Source organism: Phodopus roborovskii, unplaced genomic scaffold, assembly GCF_943737965.1.
Source record: "Phodopus roborovskii unplaced genomic scaffold, PHOROB, whole genome shotgun sequence".
Classification (NCBI taxonomy): domain Eukaryota; kingdom Metazoa; phylum Chordata; class Mammalia; order Rodentia; family Cricetidae; genus Phodopus; species Phodopus roborovskii.
In genome coordinates, this window is record NW_026126460.1 from 2,417,436 (window position 1) to 2,441,852 (window position 24,417).

Genomic DNA, 24,417 nt, shown 5'->3' on the forward strand with positions numbered 1-24,417 from the left:
AAGCCTTTTTTGTGAATATTTCAACTAGTCCTAACAATATAAAATGACATTAAAAAATATCTTTTTGAAATAAATGAAGAACATTATATCACATTGACTAAAACCAAAATCAGTTTGACTGCAAACCAACCTGCTTTCTCCAACAGAAATCACTCTGATGAATGCTGCTACCATTGAGTGTAGACAGACTTGAGCTTTACAGTGACAATATAATTACATTTTATATTTCACTCAGAATCTAGAAGTCATGATTTCCACATAGTTTAGATATAAATTTAGTTTATAATTAAATGACAAGATGCTAATTGCTAAACATTTCTGTCATAAGAGCACAGGTTTTAAACCTAAAGGAACTGCACGTGAGCATGCCTACCTCCAAAGCTTTGTCATACTGTTTGTTGGAAATATATAATTCAGCTGCTATGTTAACATCTTCCATGGAGACTAAGCCTTGATGTTTTGAGAAAGCTTCTTCAATTATGTTTATAGCTGAAGTACTGTCATTGGCTTCATAATAACTCCTAAAAAAGTGAGTGGCAAGTGAATGAATAGTTAATTCTGACAATAAAACTCAATGTCTTGCTCATGGCCCTCTAACAGTTAAATGCTTTCATTTTCTTAAAACTTAGGAGGGGGAAGCACTTTAAAATTACAGTAGCACCTTCACTCTCAGAGAAGCACTAAGACGGTAGAAGGAACAATGCCTACAAAAGGTAGTATAGACTGCTGGAGACTCACATTAGCTCACATTAGCAGTAGAGGACTTGCCTAGCATGTGAAAGGCCCTGTTCAAGCCCCAACACGACAAAGAAATCAAAGGTGGCAAAAATAGACCCAAAGGGCTGAAGAGATTTACCAAAATGTTGAGTATTTGATTTGTCAGCATCAAGTCCCAAGTAAAAAGCAAAGATGGGATCTACTGGGAGACAGATACAAGCAATCCCGGGAGCTCACTGGTAGTCAGCCTAACATATTCGGTTAATCTTAGGTTCCAGTTGAGACGGTCTCAAAAAAAAAAAAAAAAAAAAAAAAAAAAAAAAAAGGTAGATAGGTTCTGAGAAATACCACCAAAGGCTGACCTTTACATGCATAGGCACACATAACACATGTGCATCTGAAAACAAGAACAAACGTCAGTCAATCCATACTCTATTCCATATAAGAAATACCAGAGCTTTGGGGGCATAGGTCAGTGGTATTCTACTGCCTGACATGCAGAAAAGGAGCCCTGAGTTCAACCCCCAGCACTATGGGTCAGGTGGACTGTAGTCACAAAGGCATGGACATCAGATGGAAGTGAATATAGGTCTGTGGAACATTTGAAGATGTTCAAAGCAAAACCTGCCTACCTATTCATGGCAAAGATCTTAGAAAGGACATAGTAAGCGCCTGTTGATGCCAAGACTATCACTGTTAATTTGTTTCATTGTTTTCTGTTGGTTTTACTAAAAAAGTACAACAATGAAATATGGAAGATCTCTTACATACAGCACCAGTAGGCCTACACAAAGCAGAAGACAATGGGAATCATACTCTGAGAAGTGCAGAAACAACATGAAAAAAGATCAGTAAACCGATTCCAGGTAACATTATAAAAGACATCATCTTCTTCATGATGTCTTTGTTAGAAAAGTAAAAATGCTCTGAAGCCCAAATTTGACATGAGAATACTCATGAAGCTTCACTTGGAAGTTAACTGTAGACAAGGTACACGTTTGTTAAATAAGCTGATGATAGAACGAAACAAAATTCTGGGTTTTTGTTGCTGGTTTTGTTTTGTGCCGAGATCAAACCCAAGCTCTTGTGCATTCTAGCCAAGCATAGTACCATTGAGCTAATTTCCTACTCCAAGAACGTGCTTAAATTTTAATTTTTAAATAGTGAAAATGTCCTATTTGTAAAATATAAAATGATCAGAGCTGATGCAGAGAAAAACATACAACTTCACAATGTATTGACAGTGTCATAATTCCAAGTGTCTTACTTTCAAAAAGCTATTTCCAACTCATTCCCAACATAAAAAAATTGGTACTTCATCTTCTGTGACGCATTTCTCTTCCCCCAGAAACAGTCACACACTTGGATTGTTTCTACTTTTCCATATTTTCCAGGGTAGATAGACTAGAACAGCCAATATAGCCAAGTGCTTCCTTGATTTCTGTTAATTACTAAAATCACTCCATTTGTGAATGATATATAGTTAATGATACTCTCTAGCTTTGTGTAATTTTACTTTTGCTTGGAAAGTTTTATAAAGTAATAAATTCATTTTCTTGTTCTTTTATAAGTTCAATTATTAAAAAGTGTGTATTGCTCTAATTCTAAAACATTACTCTAATTCTAAACACACTATACTTATGCATTTTCAAACCTGTCAGTGATGGGCTGGTTATGTGTGTTGATGTCAGGGCAGGAAAAGGTTTAAATATGACAACAATATCCACCATCACTTCACCTATATCATAACAGCCTAGCAGGGACATGAAGTATAATAAATGTGAGGAGAGCCTGTATGATTTTCTAGTTACCTTAAATCCACTTAATGTATAGTAATATTTTAAATTTAATGTTTAAATTCAGAAATACATACTCAGAGCAACTAGGAACGTACTTTACCCTGTTTTGTTAAAAGGGCATTTGAGAAAAAGCAGTTAGCCCAAAAAGAGAATTATGTTCTTTCGGCAGGCTGTGTAATGTTTAGTGAACACCAGAAAGTACATTAGGGCACACGTACAGCCCTCCATCAAATGACTCCAACACCCTGAACCTGCCACTCCAAGTAAACAGAAGTGAATCTCTTCATGACCACCTGAGTCATCCCCAGTTTCTTCATCTCTTAAGTCTCCTCCTTCACTCTTTTTGACAATGCCACCAATGCTGAGTAAACATTCTTTGCAGCAGAAAAGCCTGGCATGTGTCAGGTCAGTCTTCCATATTTACCAGATTCTAAAAGGCTTGGAAAGCAGATTACTCAGTATTCACAATAACCTTTTACAGAGAAGGAAAACCAACTCAACCAAGTGTTATAAAATGGCTTAGATCCTGGTTCTCCCTGCACCATACCTTCACCTTCTTTATCCAACTGGGTGCAATGTGGAGTAAGGCAAGTATCCCAGAAGGCATTTTTAGAGGGAATGCCCTATTTACCATCTTAGCCTTATGCATAATTGGGTGTGCATATGATCAAAATCAGATGTGTTATGGGAAGGGGCATGTGCCGTAAGAAAGTGAGTATGTCACCTAATCTACCAGTCAAGATAGAGAACTGTCTAACTATGGCCCTTAACAACCAAAACAACCAAACTTCTCCTCTTGAACCCAAAGAGAAAAACTTGGCACTTGAATACTTTCTCACTGGTGTGACCTGTAGAGTTTCTTTCTGATCTCCCTCTCCCTCCCTCCCTCTCCCCTTTCTCCCCCCCCCCCCTTCTCTCCTTTCAATGAAGGTTCCTTGCTACTGTGTGGACCCTTACTTTCAGTTCTTTGGATTGAAGGCTAAGAAGCTAGAAGTAGCTGACCTAGGCCCACTATGCTAACATTACCATTCTGCCGAAGACTTCCAGGTAGCTAACCCTCAGTTTTTGCTGCATGGGGCCTGTCTGTCATACTTCATAAGGACAACCATCCCGCCTCACTGAAGTGCTTCCCTCGGTGAGTCTAAAGTGTTACGTTTTTCACTTCTCCCCTGCACCGGACATTTTCTTTTCATCTGCTGGCTCTCTCCTTTCCTTGATGTCTAAATGCTGGAGTCACTTGGGAGTCAGAGCTTTCTTTTACCATTGTCTCTTCCTTTCCTCCCATATACCTGAGCAAACATGCACACAACCCACATCTAACACATCAATCTTTAGCTGAACTCTCAACATTGAAAATATGATCACTCTTACTGCCTTCTGCTGTTTCTATCTACCCTTATCATGCTATATGACTTTCCCTCGAAAGGATCATTTCAGTAATTTTCTGTCTTCCTGTTTCTGACCTTACCACTCTTCAGTTTTTGCTCAAATGAGCAACCAAAATTAATGCACTTAAATTTTTTTTTTTTTTTTTTTTTTTTTTTTTTTGGACAGGGTTTCTCTGTGGCTTTGAAGGCTGTTGTCCTGGAACTATCTCTTATAGATCAGGCTGGTCTCGAACTCACAGAGATTGGCCTGCCACTGCCATCCAAGTGCTGGGATTAAAGGTGTGTTGTGGCATCACTGCTCGGCGATGTACTTAAAATTTAAGTCAAATCATGTCACTTTTCTACTCAGACCCTTCAGTGCCTTCCACACTCATTTAGAGTAAAAGCTACAGTTCTCAACAGAGCCCACAAGGGCTAGTTGCTATGCTCCTCTGAGTCTTCTCTACTGTGCTTACCTTAATGCATCAGCTTCCATCTTGTTCCCTGCACATACATGTATCCTCTTCCCTAAGTACCAGCTCCCTTCAGTCGGTATCACCAGAAGGCAGAGAACTGAGTGTAGTGATATACTGTTTATGATCTAATAAACATTGCCTGGAGATCGGAATGTGAAGCTAGCCACAGCCATAGAGGCCCGGCAGTGGTGGTACCCACCTTTAATACCAGCAGCCATACTAGATAGCCACAGAAGCTGTGCGATGGTGATAAACAGCTTTAATCCCAGCACTACAGAGGTATATAAGATAGGAGCAGAGTCTCAAAGAGTCTCCAGCCACATTGAAGACAGGATTGCCCTAGCATTGGTGGAGGTAAGAGCTCTCTAATGGCTGGCCGCTTTGCTTCTCTGATCTTCAGCTTGAACCCCAATGGATTTGTATTATTCATGCTACAACCAAGTCCTTCACTCATAGTTTTTAAAATAACATATTCTATACTTTGTACTTCTTTCCCTGTTTAATTTTTCTTCATCACTGATCAATATGATATATTAAGTATCTGATTGCTATTTGATTACTGCTGATTTCCTCTCACAGGGCTATAGACTCCATGAGCACAGAGAACTTTTAATAGTTGTTTGCTAGCGATCATCTGGCTCCCTGTACAATGCCTAATAGGATACAGTCAATGACTATTTCTGGAGGGCAAATGAGGACCAAAGCAAAGCCTAATCAATCAGCTGGCCATTGCCACTCTCCACACAGAATACAGTGCATGTGAAAACAAGTTGATCATCACAAGCCACCCACCTGATAATCCTCAGGTCTACTAAATCAAGCACGATAGTAGCTGCAAACTTAACTGCAGATAATCTAGAAGATGTGCTCACAACATACCATCAGCCATCAACTTAGAGTTGCTTCCCTGAAGCAAAAGAAGTAAAAACATTTCTACTTCTCCCATATCACTGTCCTGAGACTGTGAGGGGCAGCTGACAGCTAAACAGCATCAGAATACAAATCACAGAGTGAACAGGTTAATCCTAACATGCCAAACTCAAGACTGGTAACTCCAGGATATAATGCTGCATTGTGCTCTTCAAACAAAGAACAGCAGGAAACAACACTTAACCAAATGCTTCCTGCCTTGTTCTACTTCACAACATATCAAAGAAGGAAATGCTATAGGTAGTATTCTAAAGAAAGAACATGAACAGTAACAGGTCAACACATAACACTCTTCTAGAACTGACTCAAGATGATTATAGAATATTGCAGACCACAAAGATATCATTGACACATCTATAACAAATATTATTTTTAAAAAGGCACAAATACAACTTCAACTAAGTCACAGAAACCTGGGAGTCTAATTCTCTTGCAGAACACAACTCACTTTTCAGCTTCTGAGCCCTTAAATGCAGTCTCACATACAAAACTTTCCAAGCAATCACAAAGTGGATTTAGAAAATACGCATTAAAAAAAATATATAATTGGGGTCTCCGGTCCCCATCGAGAGCACCCTTGGAGCTCTGATACACCCCCACCCATCACCACCGCCAGCCTACCCCCCTGCCCTGTGCCCTACCCTACCCACGGTCCTGCTGCTCTGATTGAGCACTGGGCCAGAGGGTGGAGCCAACATTCCACCCTACTTTGGAGACTTCTCTGAGCAACTCTGAACAAAGGAGACCTGACTATCTACACGGGACCACCCGTAATTTCCACCTGCTTGGTCTCTGACCCCACCTCCAGTCCTCTGCTGGAGTCCCGCCCCCACCCCCCAGAGATCTGCCTATCTCTGCGAGACCACTGTGAGTACCTGCTGGCATCTTCTTCTGGATCCTCATCCTTGACCCCATCCCTGGATCCCTGTCTGAGGAGAAACCTCTATAGAGCTTGGACCACCCACAGCTACATATATTGATTCTCAGGCCCACATAAGCCCACTGGGAAAGTACCATAGAGAGAGGGGGAGACCCCACCAACACCTACTGGAAGAAGCTATGGGAAGAAGGCAATACAAGAGAACACCTAACAATAGAAAGACAAGCATGACACCACCAGAATCTAGGGAATCTACACCAACTAGAATGGAACACAACAACAAAGCAGAGGAAGCAGAAGGGTACGACTTAAAAATTACCATCATAGAAATGATAGAGGCCCTCAAAGAAGATGTGAGAAAATCCCTTAAAGAAATGGAGGAAGAAAACAAACAAAAAAAGTGGAAGAAATGAACAAATTCCTTAAGGAAAGTACAGAAAGCCAAGAAAAAACAATTAAGCAGGTGAAGGAAACAGTTCAAGACTTGAAAACTGAAATAGAGAAAATAAAGGCAACACAAAGTGAAGGAATGCTGGAAATAGAAAAGCTGGACAAAAAATCGGCAACTACGGACACAAGCATAACCAACAGAATTCAAGAGATGGAAGAGAGAATCTCAGGCGCAGAAGATAAACTAAAAGAAATAGATTCATCGACCAAAGAAAATCATAAATCCAACAAATCCTTAACACAAAACATCCAGGAAATGTGGGACACCATGAAAAGGCAAAACCTAAGAATAATAGGCATAGAGGAAGGTGAGTAAGCCCAGCTCAAAGGTGCTGAAAACATATTCAACAAAATCATCGAGGAAAACTTTCCAAATCTGAAGAAGGACATACCCATGAAAGTACAAGAAGCATACCAAACCCCAAATAGGCTGGACCAAAAAAAAAAGACCCCTCGACATATAATAATCAAAGCACCTAGCACACAGAATAAAGAAAGAATATTAAGAGCAGCAAAGGAAAAAAGGACAGGTAACATATAAAGGCAGACCTATCAAAATTACACCTGAATTCTCCATGGAAACCCTCAAGGCCAGAAGGTCCTGGATAGATGTTCTAAAAGTATTAAGAGAACACGGATGCCTGCCTAGGCTACTATATCCAGCAAAACTCTCAATCACTATAGATGGAGAGCACAAGATATTTAATGACAAAACCAGATTGTCCCAATACGTATGTACAAATCCAGCCCTACAGAAAGTATTGGAAGGAAAACTCCAACCCAAGGAAGGTAACTACGCCCACAAAAATGTAGGCAACAGATAACCCAACTACACCAGAAACCAAGGGTGAAGCCGAACTAATATATTCACAATACCACTGCCAACAACAAACTTAAATCAAACAAGCATCAACAATCAATCACCCTCAACATTAATGGTCTTAACTCACCTATAAAAAGACCCAGGCTAACAGAATGGATACGAAGACAGAATCCTTCTTTCTGCTGCATACAAGAAACACATCTAAGCTTCAAAGATAGACATTACCTCAGGGTAAAGGGTTGGGAAAAGATTTTCCAATCAAATGGAAATAAGAAGCAAGCAGGCATAGCTATCCAAATATCTAACAAGTTAGACTTCAAACCAAAATTAGTCAAAAGAGATGAAGACGGTCATTTCATATTCATCGCAGGAGAAATCCATCAACACAAAGTCTCAGTTCTGAACATCTATGCCCCGAATACAAAGTCACCCACATTCGTAAAAGAAACACTTCTAAAACTCAAAGCTCATATAAAACCTCACACACTTATAGTGGAAGACTTCAATACACCACTCTCAACACTAGACAGGACCACAAATCAGAAACTCAACAAAGAAACAAAAGAATTAACAGAAGTTATGTCTAAACTGGGGTTAACAGACATCTATAGAACATTCCATCCAAAGACAAAAGAATATACCTTCTTCTCTCCTCCACATGGAACCTTCTCTAAAATCGACCACATACTAGGTAACATAACAAACCTCAACAGATACAAGAGAATAGGAATAGTCCCCTGTATCTTATGGGATTACCATGCTTTAAAATTGGAATTAAACAACAACACAAAGAGCAGAAAACCTGCAAACTCATGGAAACTGAACAATGTGCTATTGCACCTCTCCTGGGTCAAAGAAGAAATAAAGAAATTAAGGGCTTTCTAATATTCAACGAGAATGAGGATACAATATACCCGAACTTATGGGACACCTTGAAAGCAGTGCTACGAGGGAAGTTCATTGCACTAAGTGACCATATGAAGAAAACAGAGGATAGTCACATAAGAGAATTAACAGCCAAACTGAAAGCCTTAGAACAGAGAGGAGCGAATTCACCCCATAGGAGTAGACGCCAGGAAATAATCAACTTGAGGGCTGAAATCAACAAAATAGAAGCCAGGAAAACAATACAAAAAAAAAAAAATCAATGCAACGAAGAGTTGGTTTTTTTGAGAAAATCAACAAGATAGACAAACCTTTATCCAAATTAACGAAAAAGCACAGAGAAAACATTCAAATTAACAAAATCAGAAACGAAAAGGGGAACATAACAACAGACACAGAGGAAATCCAGACAATTTTCAGGTCATACATTGAAAATCTGTATTCCACAAAAATTGAAAATTCAAAGGAAATGGACAAGTTTCTGGATAACTATCACTTACCAAAATTAAATCAAGAACAGACAAACAACTTAAATAGACCTATAACCCGCAATGAAATAGAAGCAGTCATCGAAAGCCTTCCAACCAAAAAAAGTCCAGGGCCAGATGGATTCAGCGCAGAATTCTACCAGACATTCAAGGAAGAACTAATACCACAACTCCTCAAATTGTTCCACAAGATAGAAACAGAAGGTTCATTGCCAAACTCTTTTTATGAGGCCACAATAACTTTGGTACCCAAACCTCACAAAGACACAACTAAGAAAGAAAACTACAGACCAATATCCCTGATGAACATCGATGCAAAAATACTCAATAATAATACTGGCAAACCGAATTCAAGAATACATCAGAGAAATCATCCATCATGACCAAGTAGGCTTCATACCTGGAATGCAGGGATGGTTTAACATATGAAAATCTATCAACGTGATACACCATATAAACAAACAGAAAAAGAAAAACCATATGATTATCTCACTAGATGCGGAAAAAGCCTTCAACAAAATTCAACACCCTTTCATGATAAAGGTCTTGGAGAGGTCAGGGATAACAGGAACATACCTAAACATAATAAGAGCAATATACAGCAAACCAACTGCCAACATCAAACTGAATAGAGAGAAACTTAAGCCAATTCCTCTAAAATCAGGAACAAGACAAGGCTGCCCTCTCTCTCCATATCTCTTCAGTATCGTACTAGAAGTTCTAGCTAAAGCTATAAGACAACAAAAGGAGATCAAGGGGACCCAAATTGGAAAGGAAGAAGTCAAAGTGTCTCTATTTGCAGATGATATGATAGTTTACATAAGAGACCAAATAAATTCTACCAGGGAACTCCTACAGCTGATAAACACCTTCAGCAAACTAGCAGGATACAAGATAAACTCAAAAAAATCAGTAGCCCTACTTTTTTCAGACGACAAAGAGACAGAGAAAGAAATCAGAGAAATATCACCCTTTACAATAGCCACAAGCAACATAAAGTATCTTGGTGTAACGCTTACCAAACAAGTAAAAGACCTATATAATAAGAACTTTATGACTCTAAAGAAAGAAATTAAAGAAGATACCAGAAAATGGAAAGATCTCCCATGCTCTTGGATAGGTAGGATAAACATAGTAAAAATGGCAATCTTGCCAAAAGCAATCTACAGATTCAATGCAATCCCCATTAAAATCCCACCACAATTCTTCACCAACCTTGAAAGGATAATAATCAACTTTATATGGAAAAACAAAAGACCCAGGATAGCCAAAACAACCCTATACAATAAAAGAACTTCAGGAGGCATCACCACTCCTGACTTTAAGCTCTACTACAGAGCTATAGTTCTGAAAACAGCCTGGTATTGGCATAAAAATAGACAGGTAGACCAATGGAATCAAATTGAAAATCATGATATTAACCCACGTACCTGTGAACACCTGATTTTCGACAAAACAGCTAAAATTATACAATGGGGCGAGGAAAGCATCTTCAACAAATGGTGCTGGCACAATTGGATGAGGGTGTGTAAAAGACTGCAGATAGACCCATGTCTGTCGCCATGCACAAAACTCAAGTCCAAATGGATCAAAGACCTCAACATCAATCCAGCCACATTGAACCTCTTAGAAGAGAAAGTAGGAGGTACCCTTGAACAAATTGGTATAGGAGACCGCTTCCTGAACATAACTCCAGGGGCACAGACACTGAGAGAAACAATTAATAAATGGGATCTCTTCAAACTTAGAAGCTTCTGTAAGGCAAACGACACAGTCAACAAGACCAAACGGCAGCCCACAGACTGGGAAAAGATTTTCACCAACTCTATATCCGACAAAGGGCTGATCTCCAAAATATACAAAGAACTCAAGAAACTAGTCAACAAAACACCAAATAACCCTATTAAAAAATGGGGTACAGAACTGAAGAAAGAATTCTCAATAGAGGAAATCAAAAAGGCTGGAAGACACTTAAGAAAATGCTCCACATCCTTAGCTATCAGGGAAATGCAAATCAAACCAACTATGACATACCATCTTACCCTGGCCAGAATGGCTAAAATTAGAAACACCAATGATGCCTTATATTGGAGAGGATGTGGAGAAAGGGGAACACTTCTCCACTGCTGGTGGGAGTGCAAACTCATACAGCCATTTTGGAGATCAGTATGGTGGTTCCTCAGGAAAATGGGAATTAGTTTACCACATGACCCGGCAATCCCCCTCTTAGGCATATACCCAAAGGATTCACATCCATGCAACAAAGACATCTGTTCAACTATGTTCATAGCAGCACTATTTGTAATAGCAAGAACCTGGAAGCAACCTAGATACCCCTCAATTGAAGAATGGTTAATGAAGATGTGGCACATCTACACAATGGAATACTACTCTGCAGAAAAAAAATAATGGTATCTTGAAATTCGCAGGCAAGTGAATGGCACCTGAAGAAACCATCCTGAATGAGGTAACCCAGTCACAAAAAGAGGAACACAGTATGTACTCACTCATATATGGATTTTAGACCTAGATCAAATGATCACCAGCCTAAAATTCACACCACCAGAGGAACTAGGATACAAGGTGTATTCTAAGAGATTCATATAAAGTCCCTCAGAGCTCAGGGGAAGTGGGCGGGGCAGCGAATGGAGAGAGAAGCAGGAGAAAACGAGGGGGAAGAAAGGAAAACATGTGCGACCAGGAAGATTGAGCCTGGTTAGGAATAGAAGACAGGAAAGAGGGAGAGAGAGACAGAGACAGAGAGAGAGAACATAAAAGAGGGAGCCAATATTGATTTGAAGATAAAACTGAACACAAAGAAAGGTCTAGAGAACTACAAGACTGCTCCCAACTAACAATCTCAGCTTCCGTGGAAAGGCTATCATAAATGCCCTTCCCGGAGAGTGAGATCAACAACTAACTTCTCCATGGAGCCCTCAACTAATGCCTGTTGGAAGCAGGATCAAACACCAATACATAAACAGAGTCAAACTAGAACCCAGATGCAGATGGAGAGGACAAGACCAGGCGGCAGAAACACATAGAGACAGCTTACCTGAACAAGGAGGAGCTAATGGGCCACCAGACTAATAGCTGGGAAGCCAGCATGGGACTGACTCAGGCCCCCCTGAATATGGGTCTCAGCCAGAAGGACTGAGCAGTCTAAGGGACCTCAGACAGTGGAGCCAGGATGTATCCCTGGTGCACAAAAGAACTTTGCGAACCCATCCCCCATGGAGGGATAACTGCCTTAATCTAGAGACAGAAGAGAAGCCCTAGTCCCTACTTCACATGACCTGTCAGATCTACATGACCCCACCTGGATGGCATCCCCCTACATATGGAATTGGGGTGGGGGGATGGGAGGGGAGGGTGTTTAGAGTGCATGTGAGAGGGCAGAGAGGGTAAAAGGGAGGGATGGAGGGAGGGAGGGAAGGAAGGAAGAAGGGAGGGAGGAAAAGGGAAGTGGGATCGACATGTAAAATAATAAATTAAATTAAAAAAAAAATGCTTTGACTCCAAAATTTAAGTTCAAGGACAAGTTACTGGGGAAAAGGATTTCTATTTTTGTTTCCACAGAAAATGAAAAGATGTGGATTCCTTCCAGACTAATGTGGTTTGATCACGCCAGACTGCCTGAAACAGAGTACGAGGTGATCCTACATTCAAAACAGCTAGACAAAGCAGTCTTACAGACTACAGCCAGGATTTCTGAATCTTCTTCGAATTCCCCCATGACAGAGCCCCTTACCAGCAGGAAGTAGTTTGGAAAGAACAACGCCCAAATTCCCAAATATTGTGTATAAATGTTTGTTTTCATTTAATTGGACTTTGTTATATAAAATAAATTTTAAAAAACTATAATTGGACAATATGAAACACAAAAGTCAAAAATGTTCTTTGAATCTCAATGCAAAATACATTCTATTTTAAATAGCTTTGATTTGCAAAATGACTAATAGAGGCATATATATATATTTCACTTCAAACTTACTTTGCCATATCTCTGGCCAACTGCATAAAACGTTCTCCATCAGATGGAGACAAAAGATTTAAAATACGTCTATAACCATCCATGGCCATTTTATGATCACCCATCTGTTCATAAAGGCTTGATCTCTCCCATAGGTAACGAACATTAGTAGGTTCATATTTAAGAGCTAAAAAGAGAAGGGAAATAAAAAATTACATATATATCAAAAGAGATGTGACTTACCTCAAAAATGTAATAAACACTTTCCCATTGGAAACAAGAAAATAATCCATCTTCCTAAGAATTCCTGACTGGGCTTGGTCTAAGACCAGACTTGACCTTCTACAATAATCCTCATTTGGTCACTCAAACCACAAAAGTTAACAGCCTGAGAACAACATTGAACTCAGTGGGAAATCAAAGGTTTGTGTTATATTCAATACAATATAAAGTAAGTCACAAATATACGTGAGGACAGAGGGCTCCAGATATATATTGTAACAGACTATAAGGAACAAAAATACATTTGGGCAAGGAGCATAACTCAATAAATGCAAGAAACTACTATTATGTAACTAATAGTAATGGCAACCACAACCTCTATACCTAAGCCCCAGGGGAAATCACAGAAGATGAGGTGGAAAGATTGTAGAGCCAGAGGCCCAGGATACCTGCTGTGAAATAGTATTGCCTAGACATGACATGGAAATGCATTCATGAACCCTTAACAATAGGGTTTCCTGAACAAGACCAGCATAATGAAAACACTAGTGAATGTGCTGACATGGATAAGGAAAATTCCACAGTCCTACCCCTAAAAGATCTACAGGTGATCAGTCATCTGAAAGAGAACCTGTCTCCTCCAGGGATAAGGGCGGTTTTCCTATCCCAAGTGGTTAGCCCTGGACACATTCACATTAAGTAAAGCTAATGGATTTAGCAGGATACATATGTATGTATGTATGTATGTATGTATACATACACATTTATTATCCACATACACTGTCTAATAAAGAGGTGAGGATGAGTTGAATTTGGAGGGCAACATGAGAGGAACTGGAAGGGAGAGGGAAGACAGGAAAGAGAGAGATGCAGTTCTCATATATAAAGTCCTCTAAATGATTTAAAAAAAAAAAATACATTTGAGCTAACAACGTAACACAAAGAACAACATAACACAAAGAACAAATGATGGGTATTAATGACTCATCATATAACATCTAAAGAAACAAAACATGAAAAATACTTCCCATCTATACAAGAAAAATGTCATTACCTTTTGTATAGCAAAAAATAGCCTGCTTAATATTATCCTGTTCCAGAGACATTTCTGCCAACCTAACCCATTCTTCTGTGTCACTGGGATTTAAATGTGCAGCAATCAACTCAAACTGCAACGATTTCTCCATGTCACCTTGATCCTCATATATCATGGCAAGTGTAGAGAATGGTTCATAAGCCAAAGGAGCTATAATAATAAAAATAACATAAAATAAACTTCATTGGCTAAAAGAATAGGCTTGAGCTGGTATTGATACTACAGTTCAAACTACAGATTTTTTTTCTAATTATCTAAATCATTCCAACTGAATTATGAAAACTATTCAACAGAACTTTGAAAAGTACAAAATACGATTATTATACTTTGTTTTCAAACACTTTTAGCCATTTGTAATTTACTTGTTTTTGAGATGGACTCTTGCTACCTAGCTTAGGCTGACCTCAAACTTATTATGTAGGTCAGGTTGGTCATGAACCTGAGATTCCCCACTAGTCTCCCTAGTTCTAGAAATTAAAAGCAAGCACCATCATACCAAACATCATTTTTAAAGCATTATTTTCACAAAATACAATTTCATGAAAACCCTCCTTTCTAGCATACCGCATACCTTCCTTGGAAAATCTCTTTTTACTTAAGTCAAATATGGCCTAAAACTTGAGGATTTCACCCAGAAAGTACTAGTCACATCAGTGTGGTTGAACTTGCACTATTTAAAACTCCTGAATCATAGAGGATGACTGCATGCATACAAAGGATACCCAAGCAGCACTCCAGTCTGAGATGTCCAATGTAATAGTTAATATATAGTTCTAAAAACATTAGTTATAGAAAAACCTCAAAAACTTCTGGAGATCAAAGTCAAAAGTTTTTTCAAAATAGTTATAAGCTTAAATATATAATACTGGAAAATAAGAACTAAGCAAGAATATATCCTACAGATATTCTTGGTTAATCTTATTTCTGATGGTCTGAGTTAATACATAGTAGCCATAAGTTACCCTAAAGAGTAATCGTGAAAATTGTGTAAGACTTCAAAAAGGACCAAGTCTAACTAAAAGGAAATGTCACAATAGTGAATGAATGCATTAGCAGTGTAACTACCCCAGGCACTCTGTAGGCAAATTGATGGCAACCAATGACAAGCAACTGGTCATAGTCACTACTGAACATGCCCCTAAGATATGCCATGTAAAGGAGAGGTAAAATGACAAACTGAAATGTATCTTTACTAAAAGATACATTAAAATAATTTAGCACTGCCTAATCTAGAAAATGGGACAAGCCAGGTGGTGGCAGTGCACACCTTTAATCCAAGGGTTGGGAGACAGAAGTACGTGGATCTCTGTGAGTTTGAGGCCAGCTGAGTCTACAGAGCAAGTTTCAGGATAGCCAAAGCTATAGAGAAACCCTGTCTCGAAAAACCAAAACAAATGAATGAATGGGACAAAAAGACTATCAAAAATTCTGAAATTTATCAGTGTTTTTCAAATGGTTTTAACAAAATACATTCACCATTTAAATATATATATGTGTGTGTGTGTGTGTGTGTGTGTGTGTGTGTGTGTGTGTATGTATGTATGTATGTATGTATGTATGTATGTATGTATTAACAGGGCTGAGGGCATAACTCAGTTGGTAGAGAGAGCACTTGCCTAGAGTGCAGAAAGGTGGATTGAGCCCACAACATAATAGAGACAGATGGATGAATGAATAAACTGGCTGACTTAAAAAGATTAAAGCTATAAAAGTCTTAAAAAGCTAAAATGAAGATTTGAAAGATAATACTGATTTTTACTGAATCACACACATGGTTTCCATCTTCTAGTAACTGCTATCATTGTGAAAAGTGGCAAGTTACTATTACCACAGTCACCTCTCACTTCTGAATGTATTTTATATGACCAGCACAATCAAATGCTTCCCCATTTGCTATAAAAGTCAACCAGTTAACTATTATCAATAAAGTCCCTGCAGAAAACACCTTGTCTTATGATTTCCATGCACATCAATATTGCCTCTTCATGTTCTCCTCGAGCAAAGCGAATATTAGCTTCACCCATGAGACCTCTCAGGGCTCTGGGAAGTTTACTCCGAGGCCTCTTCTCCTGTCCAGAATGAAAACATGGAGATTAAGATAGAGTAAAGCTCATATTTCAATTCCAAACACACATATAAAATATAATGGGAACTTCTCTCTTAAAACTTCTAAATCTTCTAAATTCAGAATGGGTACTTAGTGATAATTCTGATGCCTTAAGAGTTAAAGTCTAATTTCACAAAGCAAGCTAAAACTCAAATACAGGAAAGAAAAAAAACTATCATACTCTCCAAAGAGGAACACCAAACAAAGTAAAAAACAGAAACTAAACAAACCTTCCTACAGTTCAAAGTTCAAAGCACAATTAAATACAAACTGTCATGTGGTCAGGAATTACTGAACCACTTATCAACACAACAGTATGCACAAAATAAATCCATTCCATTACATACCAGGACAAGTCCTTCTTGGAAATTCATCAAAATAAACTTGGCAAATACACTTTCAGTAGCAAAACTACAGAAAGCCTCAACATATGAACAATTAAGTCTGATGTAAAATTCTCCAAAGTGAAACATAAGAAATGCATGACAATTCACACAACAGTCTCAAAGAAAAGAAAATGTCTAGAAATACACCTAACCAAGGCAGCAAAGACCTCTACAATGAAGCTTTAAATCTCTGAAGAGACTAAGGAAGACACTAGAAGATGGAAAAACCTCCAATTTATGGATTGACAGAATATTGTAAAAATGAGCATTCTATCAAAGACACTTTAAAGATTCAATGCTATCTCAATCAAAATATCCCAAAAGTTCTTCACAGAAATAGGAAAAACAAAACAAAACACAAAAAATATCCTAAAGCTCATATAGAACCACAAAATACCCCAGACAGCCAAGGCAATCCTGAGAAAAAAGCCAATGCTGGAGGGATTGCTATTCCATATTTCAAGATATATTACAGAGTTATAACAATAAAAACAGCGTAACACTGACACAGAACAGACACATGAACCAATTAAGCAAAATAGAAGACCCAAACATGAGTCTACCAAACTACAGCTGTCTGATGCTAAAAACACACACTGGAGAAAAGACAACATCTTTAACAAAATATGTTGGGAAAACTGAATGTCTACACATATAATAAAATTAAACCCAAATCTACCACCCTACACAAAAACTCCAAATGAATCAAAGGCTTCAATGTGAAACCTAATACTGAAACAGAAGAAAACATAGGCAGTCCTATATGACACTGGTGTCGGAAAGGATTTCCTAAACAGGATCTACATTCCAAGGAATTAAGGCCAACAACTGACAAGTGGGACCTCATAAAACCTAAAGGCCTTTGTACAGGAAATAATCAACCACGTAAAAAGGAATCCAAGGGAGCGGGAAAGACTCTGTCAACTACACATCTGACAAAGTATTAATATCTAGAAAAAATAAAGGACTCAAAAAACAGTCAAGGAAACAAATGGTTATATTTAAAAAATGGGTTTGAAATCTGAACAGAGTTCTCAAAAAGAAATAAAGGTGACTGAGAAATATCAAGATGTGTTCATTATCCTTATCTACTAGGGAAATGCAAATCAAAACAACTTTGATATTTTATCTTACCCGAATCAGAATAGCGCAAATCACCAAAACAACAGACAACAAATGTAATCAAAGATGAGGAGAAGGAGGAATGTCAGGACCTTTCACTGGTGGTGGGACTGCAAACTCGTCTAGTCATTCCAACAATCAATGTGGAGAATCCTCAGAAAGCTAAAAATAAATCTATCATATAACTCAGCTATACCATTCCTTGACATAACCCAAAGGGCATCCTACTGCACACAATTCCTCAGCCATGTTAACTGTTGCTCTATTCACAGTAGGTAAGAAATAATGTAAATTTCCTTGAACAGATGAATTAACAATGAAAATGTGATGATGTGTATATACACACACACACACACACACACACACACACACACACATTGCACTAAGGAATACTATTCAGCTATAAAGAAAAATTAAATCATGGCATATGCAGGTAAATGAATGAAACTATAAATATTATACTGAGTGAGGTAAGCCAGACCCAGAAAGACAACTGTCATGTGTTCTTGTATTTATGGATCCTAACTCCAAGTCTTCAGATGTGAGCATACAGTTTCTGGAGTAACTACGGAAACATGGAAAGTTTGTCTGGTAGGCGGGGAAAGGTGTTATATCTAGAGAAAGGAATAACAGGACATATGTGTTATGAAAGGGAAATGGGCAAAGCAGGTTAGCAACTTACCCGGGAAAAAAAAGAACAAAAGATGCTTGAAAAAGCCATAAAAATCATAGTAAGTAGTTTATTTTTACTTAAAACTTATATACAAGAAAGAGTGTTTAATGAAGTTATGCCACTAGGGGTGATAATGCTCCCCACAAAGAGTGATAGTTCACCAAACAAAAACCCCAATGCCAGGCACAGGAGGTGTCCTTTCCAGTTGGTCAGAAGAGTACAAAAGACTCCACCCCACAAAACAATACAGGCCTTTGCATGGTCCTTGTTGCCTACAAGAAGTCAAAGAAAGACTTTCTCCATGAAGACAAAACACACTTCAGACAGAGGATGGAGGAACAGAGCTAGCACTGGCCTAAAAGTCTCCTCCCAGAGGACTAACTCTCGTAATAAAGGTTTTCTCCTTTGACAAAGGAGAAAAGCATTAAACAGTCCTCTTTAGCCGTACAGCCTAAAACCACAACTATGACCAGAACAGCAAGATACTCTGAAAAGTGCACATCACCTATAAACACTGGGAACCAACAGCCATCTTCCTGGACTCATCCCATTCAACAAGAGGGAATGTATGCCTGGTACTGTAAACTTGGGCAACTACTCATGGCTGGTGAAGCCATGGAACCAAAAGAAGAACTTACCTTCCAAAACCAGAATAACTTCTATGTTCTAAATCCTTATATCTACAGTATTTCTCCCACCCCTCATCAAAGAAACATCTTTTTGCAGCACCACAACTGGTCAAAATGACAGTCTACAACACAACTCCTATCTAAGGCTCAGGAACATCGCAAAAATGCGGTGAAAAGATTTTTAAAAGCCAGAGAACCAGGATGTCTGTAGAGACAGTGTCTTCTATCTACAGCAGTGAAACTGCACCAATGAAATCTCTTGGGTATGGTTACCCAAGTAATACCTGAAAAATGACAGTGCCAATTGACATGATAATGTGGATGGGGGAAATCCCAGCCCTAGATGAAGAGCTACAGCAATCAGTGTGCAGAGAAAGGGAAGGAGAATGAGATTAGTAACCCTGATAGGTCACCAATTCCCAGCAGTTAGCCCTAAACACATACACATAAAAACCAACACTGAATGAACTCAGCAAGTTGTATTTATTCTCTCTCCCTCTCTCTCTCTCTCTCTCTCTCTCTCTCTCTCTCTCTCTCTCTCTCACACACACACACACACACACACACACACACACACACACACACACACAAATAATAAAAGACCATGACTTTAGAGGGGGGCATAAAGATGATACAGGAAGGGTTGGAGGGCGAAGTCAGGGTGGGAAATACAGGACATATATATGAAATCAAAATTAAAATTTAAAAAGAAATGAGATAGTTGCCTCCCAGTTTTTGTTCTCACTGCTAAACAACTCCCCAACTATAACTGGAAGCTTTCTTTCAATGACTACATTTTTATAAGTAAGAAAATAACAACTTACTTTCATCATTTTTTTGGTTTCCCGGTTGAGAACCATCTCCAACACAAATACATCGCCTGCGGTGGGTTGTTCAGGTGTTTCCTCTTCCTCCTCCTCTTCTTCCTCCTCCTCTTCATCATCTTCAGTCTCTCCAAGCATGGAAGCAAAGACTTTGTGAACTGACTTACTCACTCCATCTGATGTTTCTCCTAAGGAAAGGTACATTGGGGGTTGGGGGGGGAGGGCGAATCAGTAAAACAACTTGTAAAACTTGTTAGTTCTTAGAGTACAAATTCCTAACCACAGCAACAATGAAGTTTAAAGTAATGACAAATGAGCACCCTCCCCATCCCCCAAAAAAGAAAAAAAAGCTATCACAAAGAAATGTCTTCTTACTCTGCAGAAATGGCCATTTCACCCTCTATGCCTCATCCAGACATACAAGCAAAATCAAAAGCACATACACCTAACAGGTAAAAGAGAAGGAAACAGTTTATCAGTTCAAGGCACAGATGTAAGACCTACGGAAGCCTAGTGGCATGATGACCTGTACCTGAGACCTGAGAGGTGTGAGGATAAAGACAAGATGGGAGCTTGTCAGCCAACTGATGTAGCCAGCTGGTGAGCTCTAGGTTCAGTGAGGGAGGCTATTTAGGTAAGAATGGCTCCCACAGGCTCTATGGCACTATGGGAGAAGGATTAGGAGGTGTGATGTAGGTGTGGTCTTTCTGGAGGGGAGAGCTTTTAAATTTCAAAAGCCTACCAGGCCCGGTGTCTCTTTTTCTCCCTCTCCCACCCCACCCATCTCTGCCTAAGGATCCAGATGTAGCTCTTAGCTACTTTTCTAGCACAACATCTGCCTGCTACCAAGCTCCCTACCATGATAATAATGGACTAAGCCCTGAAACTGAAAGCAAGCCCCCAATTAAATGCTTTCCTTTATACATGTTGCTGTGGTGATGGTGTCTCTTCATAGCAATAGAACAGTAACTAAGACACTAAAAAAAGCCTGTCTCAAAAAACATGCTGGAATGTGATAAAAGGAGACACCTAAATGTCCATCTCTGACCTCCATACATGTATACATGGGCACATGTGCACACAATGTACACATGCTTAAGGAAATAAAATTATCATTATTTACAGAAGACATATCATACTGTATATAATCCAAAAGATTGTACATACAATCTGTCAGAATACACAGTTACCTGGCAAAGTTATTTTAAAAATTAAAAAATAAAATTCATGTAAGTTGTGAGGAGTTGAACTCAGGGCCTTGCATGCACTGTGCTAGATAAGTACCCTACACTGAGTTGTGTCCTGAGCTCCACTTTCTTTTTGAGACAGAGTCTCACTAAGCTCAGGCTGGCCCTGAACTCATTCTGTAGCCCAGAATGGTCTTGAACCTGGGATCCATGTGACACAGACTCCCTAGTAGCTGGGATCAAAGGACAGTAGATTTATGAATCAACAATAATGAACTGCAGATGAAATTAAAAGGCTCAATCTTATGGTAATTAGGAAATGTCCTTTACAACTGGTATTCAGAAACATCAAAGGGAAAAAAGATACGATTCTAGAGCCCTCATCTTTCCAATCTGTAGATTCTGCCAGATCTTGTCCAAAGTGACCTTTCATCTATTCTGAATGCATGCTTACACTACCAAGAATCTCCAGAGTTCAGATAATCCTTCCTAAGGAACAGTTCTAAAGGACTGGCAGGATCACATAAGCTGAGGCCAGTCAGTTCTTATCCGCCAGAAATGGATTCAACTGAACTTATTCCCACACCTGTTTCCCCACATGGAAGGCCTAATGGCCTTAAATAGTAAGGCTGGCAGTCATCAGTGGTACTGCTGCTGTAAGTCTACTCCAGAGACTGTCTACTGAAGAACTCGCCTTTCCCCAAGCAGGTAAGGAGGAGACACAGGCTGCCAATGCTTCTTCAGACCATTCCTACCCCACCAGCCTTGAAGACACAAACCTCAATCTTGTCACCTTGTCTCTTCTTCCAACATGGTCCAAAAACTCAGGGATAAAGTGTGAGTTTTGCATGCACAAGTTTACTTGCTCTGAGAGCAAAGTACCACACAAGAATTGAGCTCAACTGAACTCACCTACCAGGCTCCTAAATTGAAGTACATTCTATGTGACACCAGCAGCCCAAATAATTTGACAGAGACAAATCAGCTATCAGCATTCTGATCACTAGACATATATACATCAATCACTAGGATCTGATAAATATCTGTACTCATTTAGGTTCTCATTTAGGCTGTAATGAGCTTAATTAGGCCAGATGTACCAACCAAATACAGTATCTGGTATGAAAAGCTAAGTCCGGTGTCCTAGTTTGTTTTCTGTCACTGTGATAAAACAGTGACTAAAATCAACTTAAGGAAAAGAGGGCTTATTTGACCATCATCCAGAAAAGCCAGAGCAGGAGTGAGACAAGCAGCTGGATGTACTGCAGCAAAGACCACAGAGGAACATTGCTCTTTGGCTTGCAATCCAAAGCTTGCTAAGATTGTTTTCTTATACAACCCAGGACCTCCTGGCCAGGATTGGCTCCACCCACAATAGGCTGGGCTGTTGAGCCCTCCCACATCAATCATTAATCAAGCAAATGGTCCACAGACTCTAGTCTTTGTCAAGCTAACAGCATCCCCTTGTGGATGCTAGAGTGAGGCAGCACACCAAAATACCCATATGAAGTTCCATCTAAGCAGGTGTAAGTTTGTATAATTTGGTACTGTCTGGAAGAATTCTCCCACTGAGAAGATCAATTTAGAAAATGACAATTAAAAGGCCCTAATAAATCCTGGGATCAATTTTAGATTCCCCAACACTGGAGCTATACCAAAACAACCATCATGTTTTAAACTGTTAAATCAACAGTTAAAAAAAAAAAATACTAAGTAGATACTGTGTACCAAACACTGATAAACCAGGTAATAAAAACAGACTATCATTACAATGAAAGCAAAGGATGTTTTTACTAAATCATTTTGCTTAAGTGCTCTTAACACTTAAAGCTGGCAGCAAAGGAACTCAACACACCTTCATTGGCATCTTTGTCCTGGGATTTCGCAGAGTCGATTCCTGATGATGATGGGACTTCTGAATCATCTGGGTTTTCTTGGGGTGATGATTTTCCTTTTTCCTGAGGGCTCTGTGATTGAGAATTAGTTAAACAGCTCAAAAACTAATGCAAATTTAACTCTCCAGGGCTGGGCCTGAGCATTTGTGTTACCTTTTAAATCTTGAACTTCCACTTGTGGGGTGTGGAATCTAAATTTGAATAGTTTCAGACTATTTCAAAGTACTTAAGTCTTTAGCTTATGTAAGTCATTTGCAAGTAAGTACAAAATCATTTTAAATATTTTAATTTCACTAATCTAACACTTTAAATAAAACATAGGGTGCTTAATAATCCATGAATCAGTAAGAAACCAAAGTCTAACTTCAAAAGCCAACAGACTTTATGTTCCCGTGGCCTTCAAATAAGCGAGAACATTGGGGGGGGGGGGTTAGAGACAGGGTTTCTCTAGCTTTGGAGCCTGTCCTGGAACTCATGTAGATCAGGCTGTCCTGTGCTGGGATTAAAGGCGTGTGCCACCACCGCCCCGCAAGGTGAGAACATTTTTAAAGCTCAGAAATTGATTAAAATTTGAAAAACAAAGTCAGAAAAATATCATTGCTATCCGGCAACTACGTTCACTTTTCTGTCTAAGACAAAATTACACCGTGACTCCTCAAAAATAGGCGCTCGAGGGGAGGGGCGCTTTGCCCAGCAAACTGGAGGCCTTAAGGTTGGTCCCCAATTCCGGTGTACACATGATAAAAACAAAAGGCCTACCCACGGTGACAACCTAGTGGCAAGACCAGGGTTAGACGAGTCAAGACTACCCTGCTCCAGACTCCTGCTCCACTTAGCTAGAGAGCGCTGGGCTACGGTCGAATCAACACTATGGAGCCCGGGAGGTTCGCGCCCACCGAGGCCTGCTTTTGAGAGGCGGGATGTCTTGAGAGACGCTGAGTTCGGGGTGGGGGTGGGGGGTGAAAACCGGAGTTTCTCGGGGAGGAAGAAGCTGCGGGAGTCCCTGGGCCCCGCACGCCGCTGTTTCGGGAAAACAAGACCGAGGAGCCCCGCGGCCCAGCGACTCACTTTCTTCTCCCGGCTTTTTCTCTCTTCTCTCCGCCTTTCGAACTCTTCAAAGGAGATTTTCCCTTCCAGGTAGTCGATAAGTTCCGGGCTGAACCCCGACATGTCTGCGGGGCCGAAGCGGGGAAGCAGACCGGGAAAGCGGGAACACCCGGGCTCTATCGGGCGCCTTCGAGAGAGGCGTCCGCCGCAGAAACCTCCCCGGGCCGCGCCGCGCCCGCGCACTCGAGTTCCGCCGGCACTCTGGGCTCCCGGGCCTCTCCCTGCAGGCAGAGGGCTATCCGAAGGCATCTTTCAGGGGCCAGCTTCGCTTGGGCTACTCGCTAAAGGAGACTTTTGATCTGGGATGCAGCTCAGGCCAGAGCGTTTGCTTGGGTTTCTGGCTCTAACGTCAATCGACTTTTCTGTCCCGAACACTCAAAT

At 39.8% G+C, this 24,417-nt stretch overlaps 1 protein-coding gene across 1 annotated transcript in view; it reads right to left on the reverse strand.

Annotated features, from left to right (window-relative positions):
• Gtf3c3 (general transcription factor IIIC subunit 3) overlaps positions 1 to 24,193 on the reverse strand; it is a 37,810-nt gene extending 13,617 nt beyond the window's left edge. The window contains exons 1-7 of the mRNA XM_051190206.1: positions 23,998 to 24,193; positions 22,890 to 23,001; positions 19,848 to 20,035; positions 16,052 to 16,175; positions 14,065 to 14,256; positions 12,810 to 12,975; positions 374 to 521 (exon numbers count right to left, since the gene is read on the reverse strand). Coding sequence (XP_051046163.1) covers positions 374 to 521; positions 12,810 to 12,975; positions 14,065 to 14,256; positions 16,052 to 16,175; positions 19,848 to 20,035; positions 22,890 to 23,001; positions 23,998 to 24,099 — 1,032 coding nt within the window. The 5' untranslated portion in view covers positions 24,100 to 24,193. The remainder of the gene's footprint in view (positions 1 to 373; positions 522 to 12,809; positions 12,976 to 14,064; positions 14,257 to 16,051; positions 16,176 to 19,847; positions 20,036 to 22,889; positions 23,002 to 23,997) is intronic.
• Between the last annotated feature and the right edge of the window lie 224 nt (positions 24,194 to 24,417).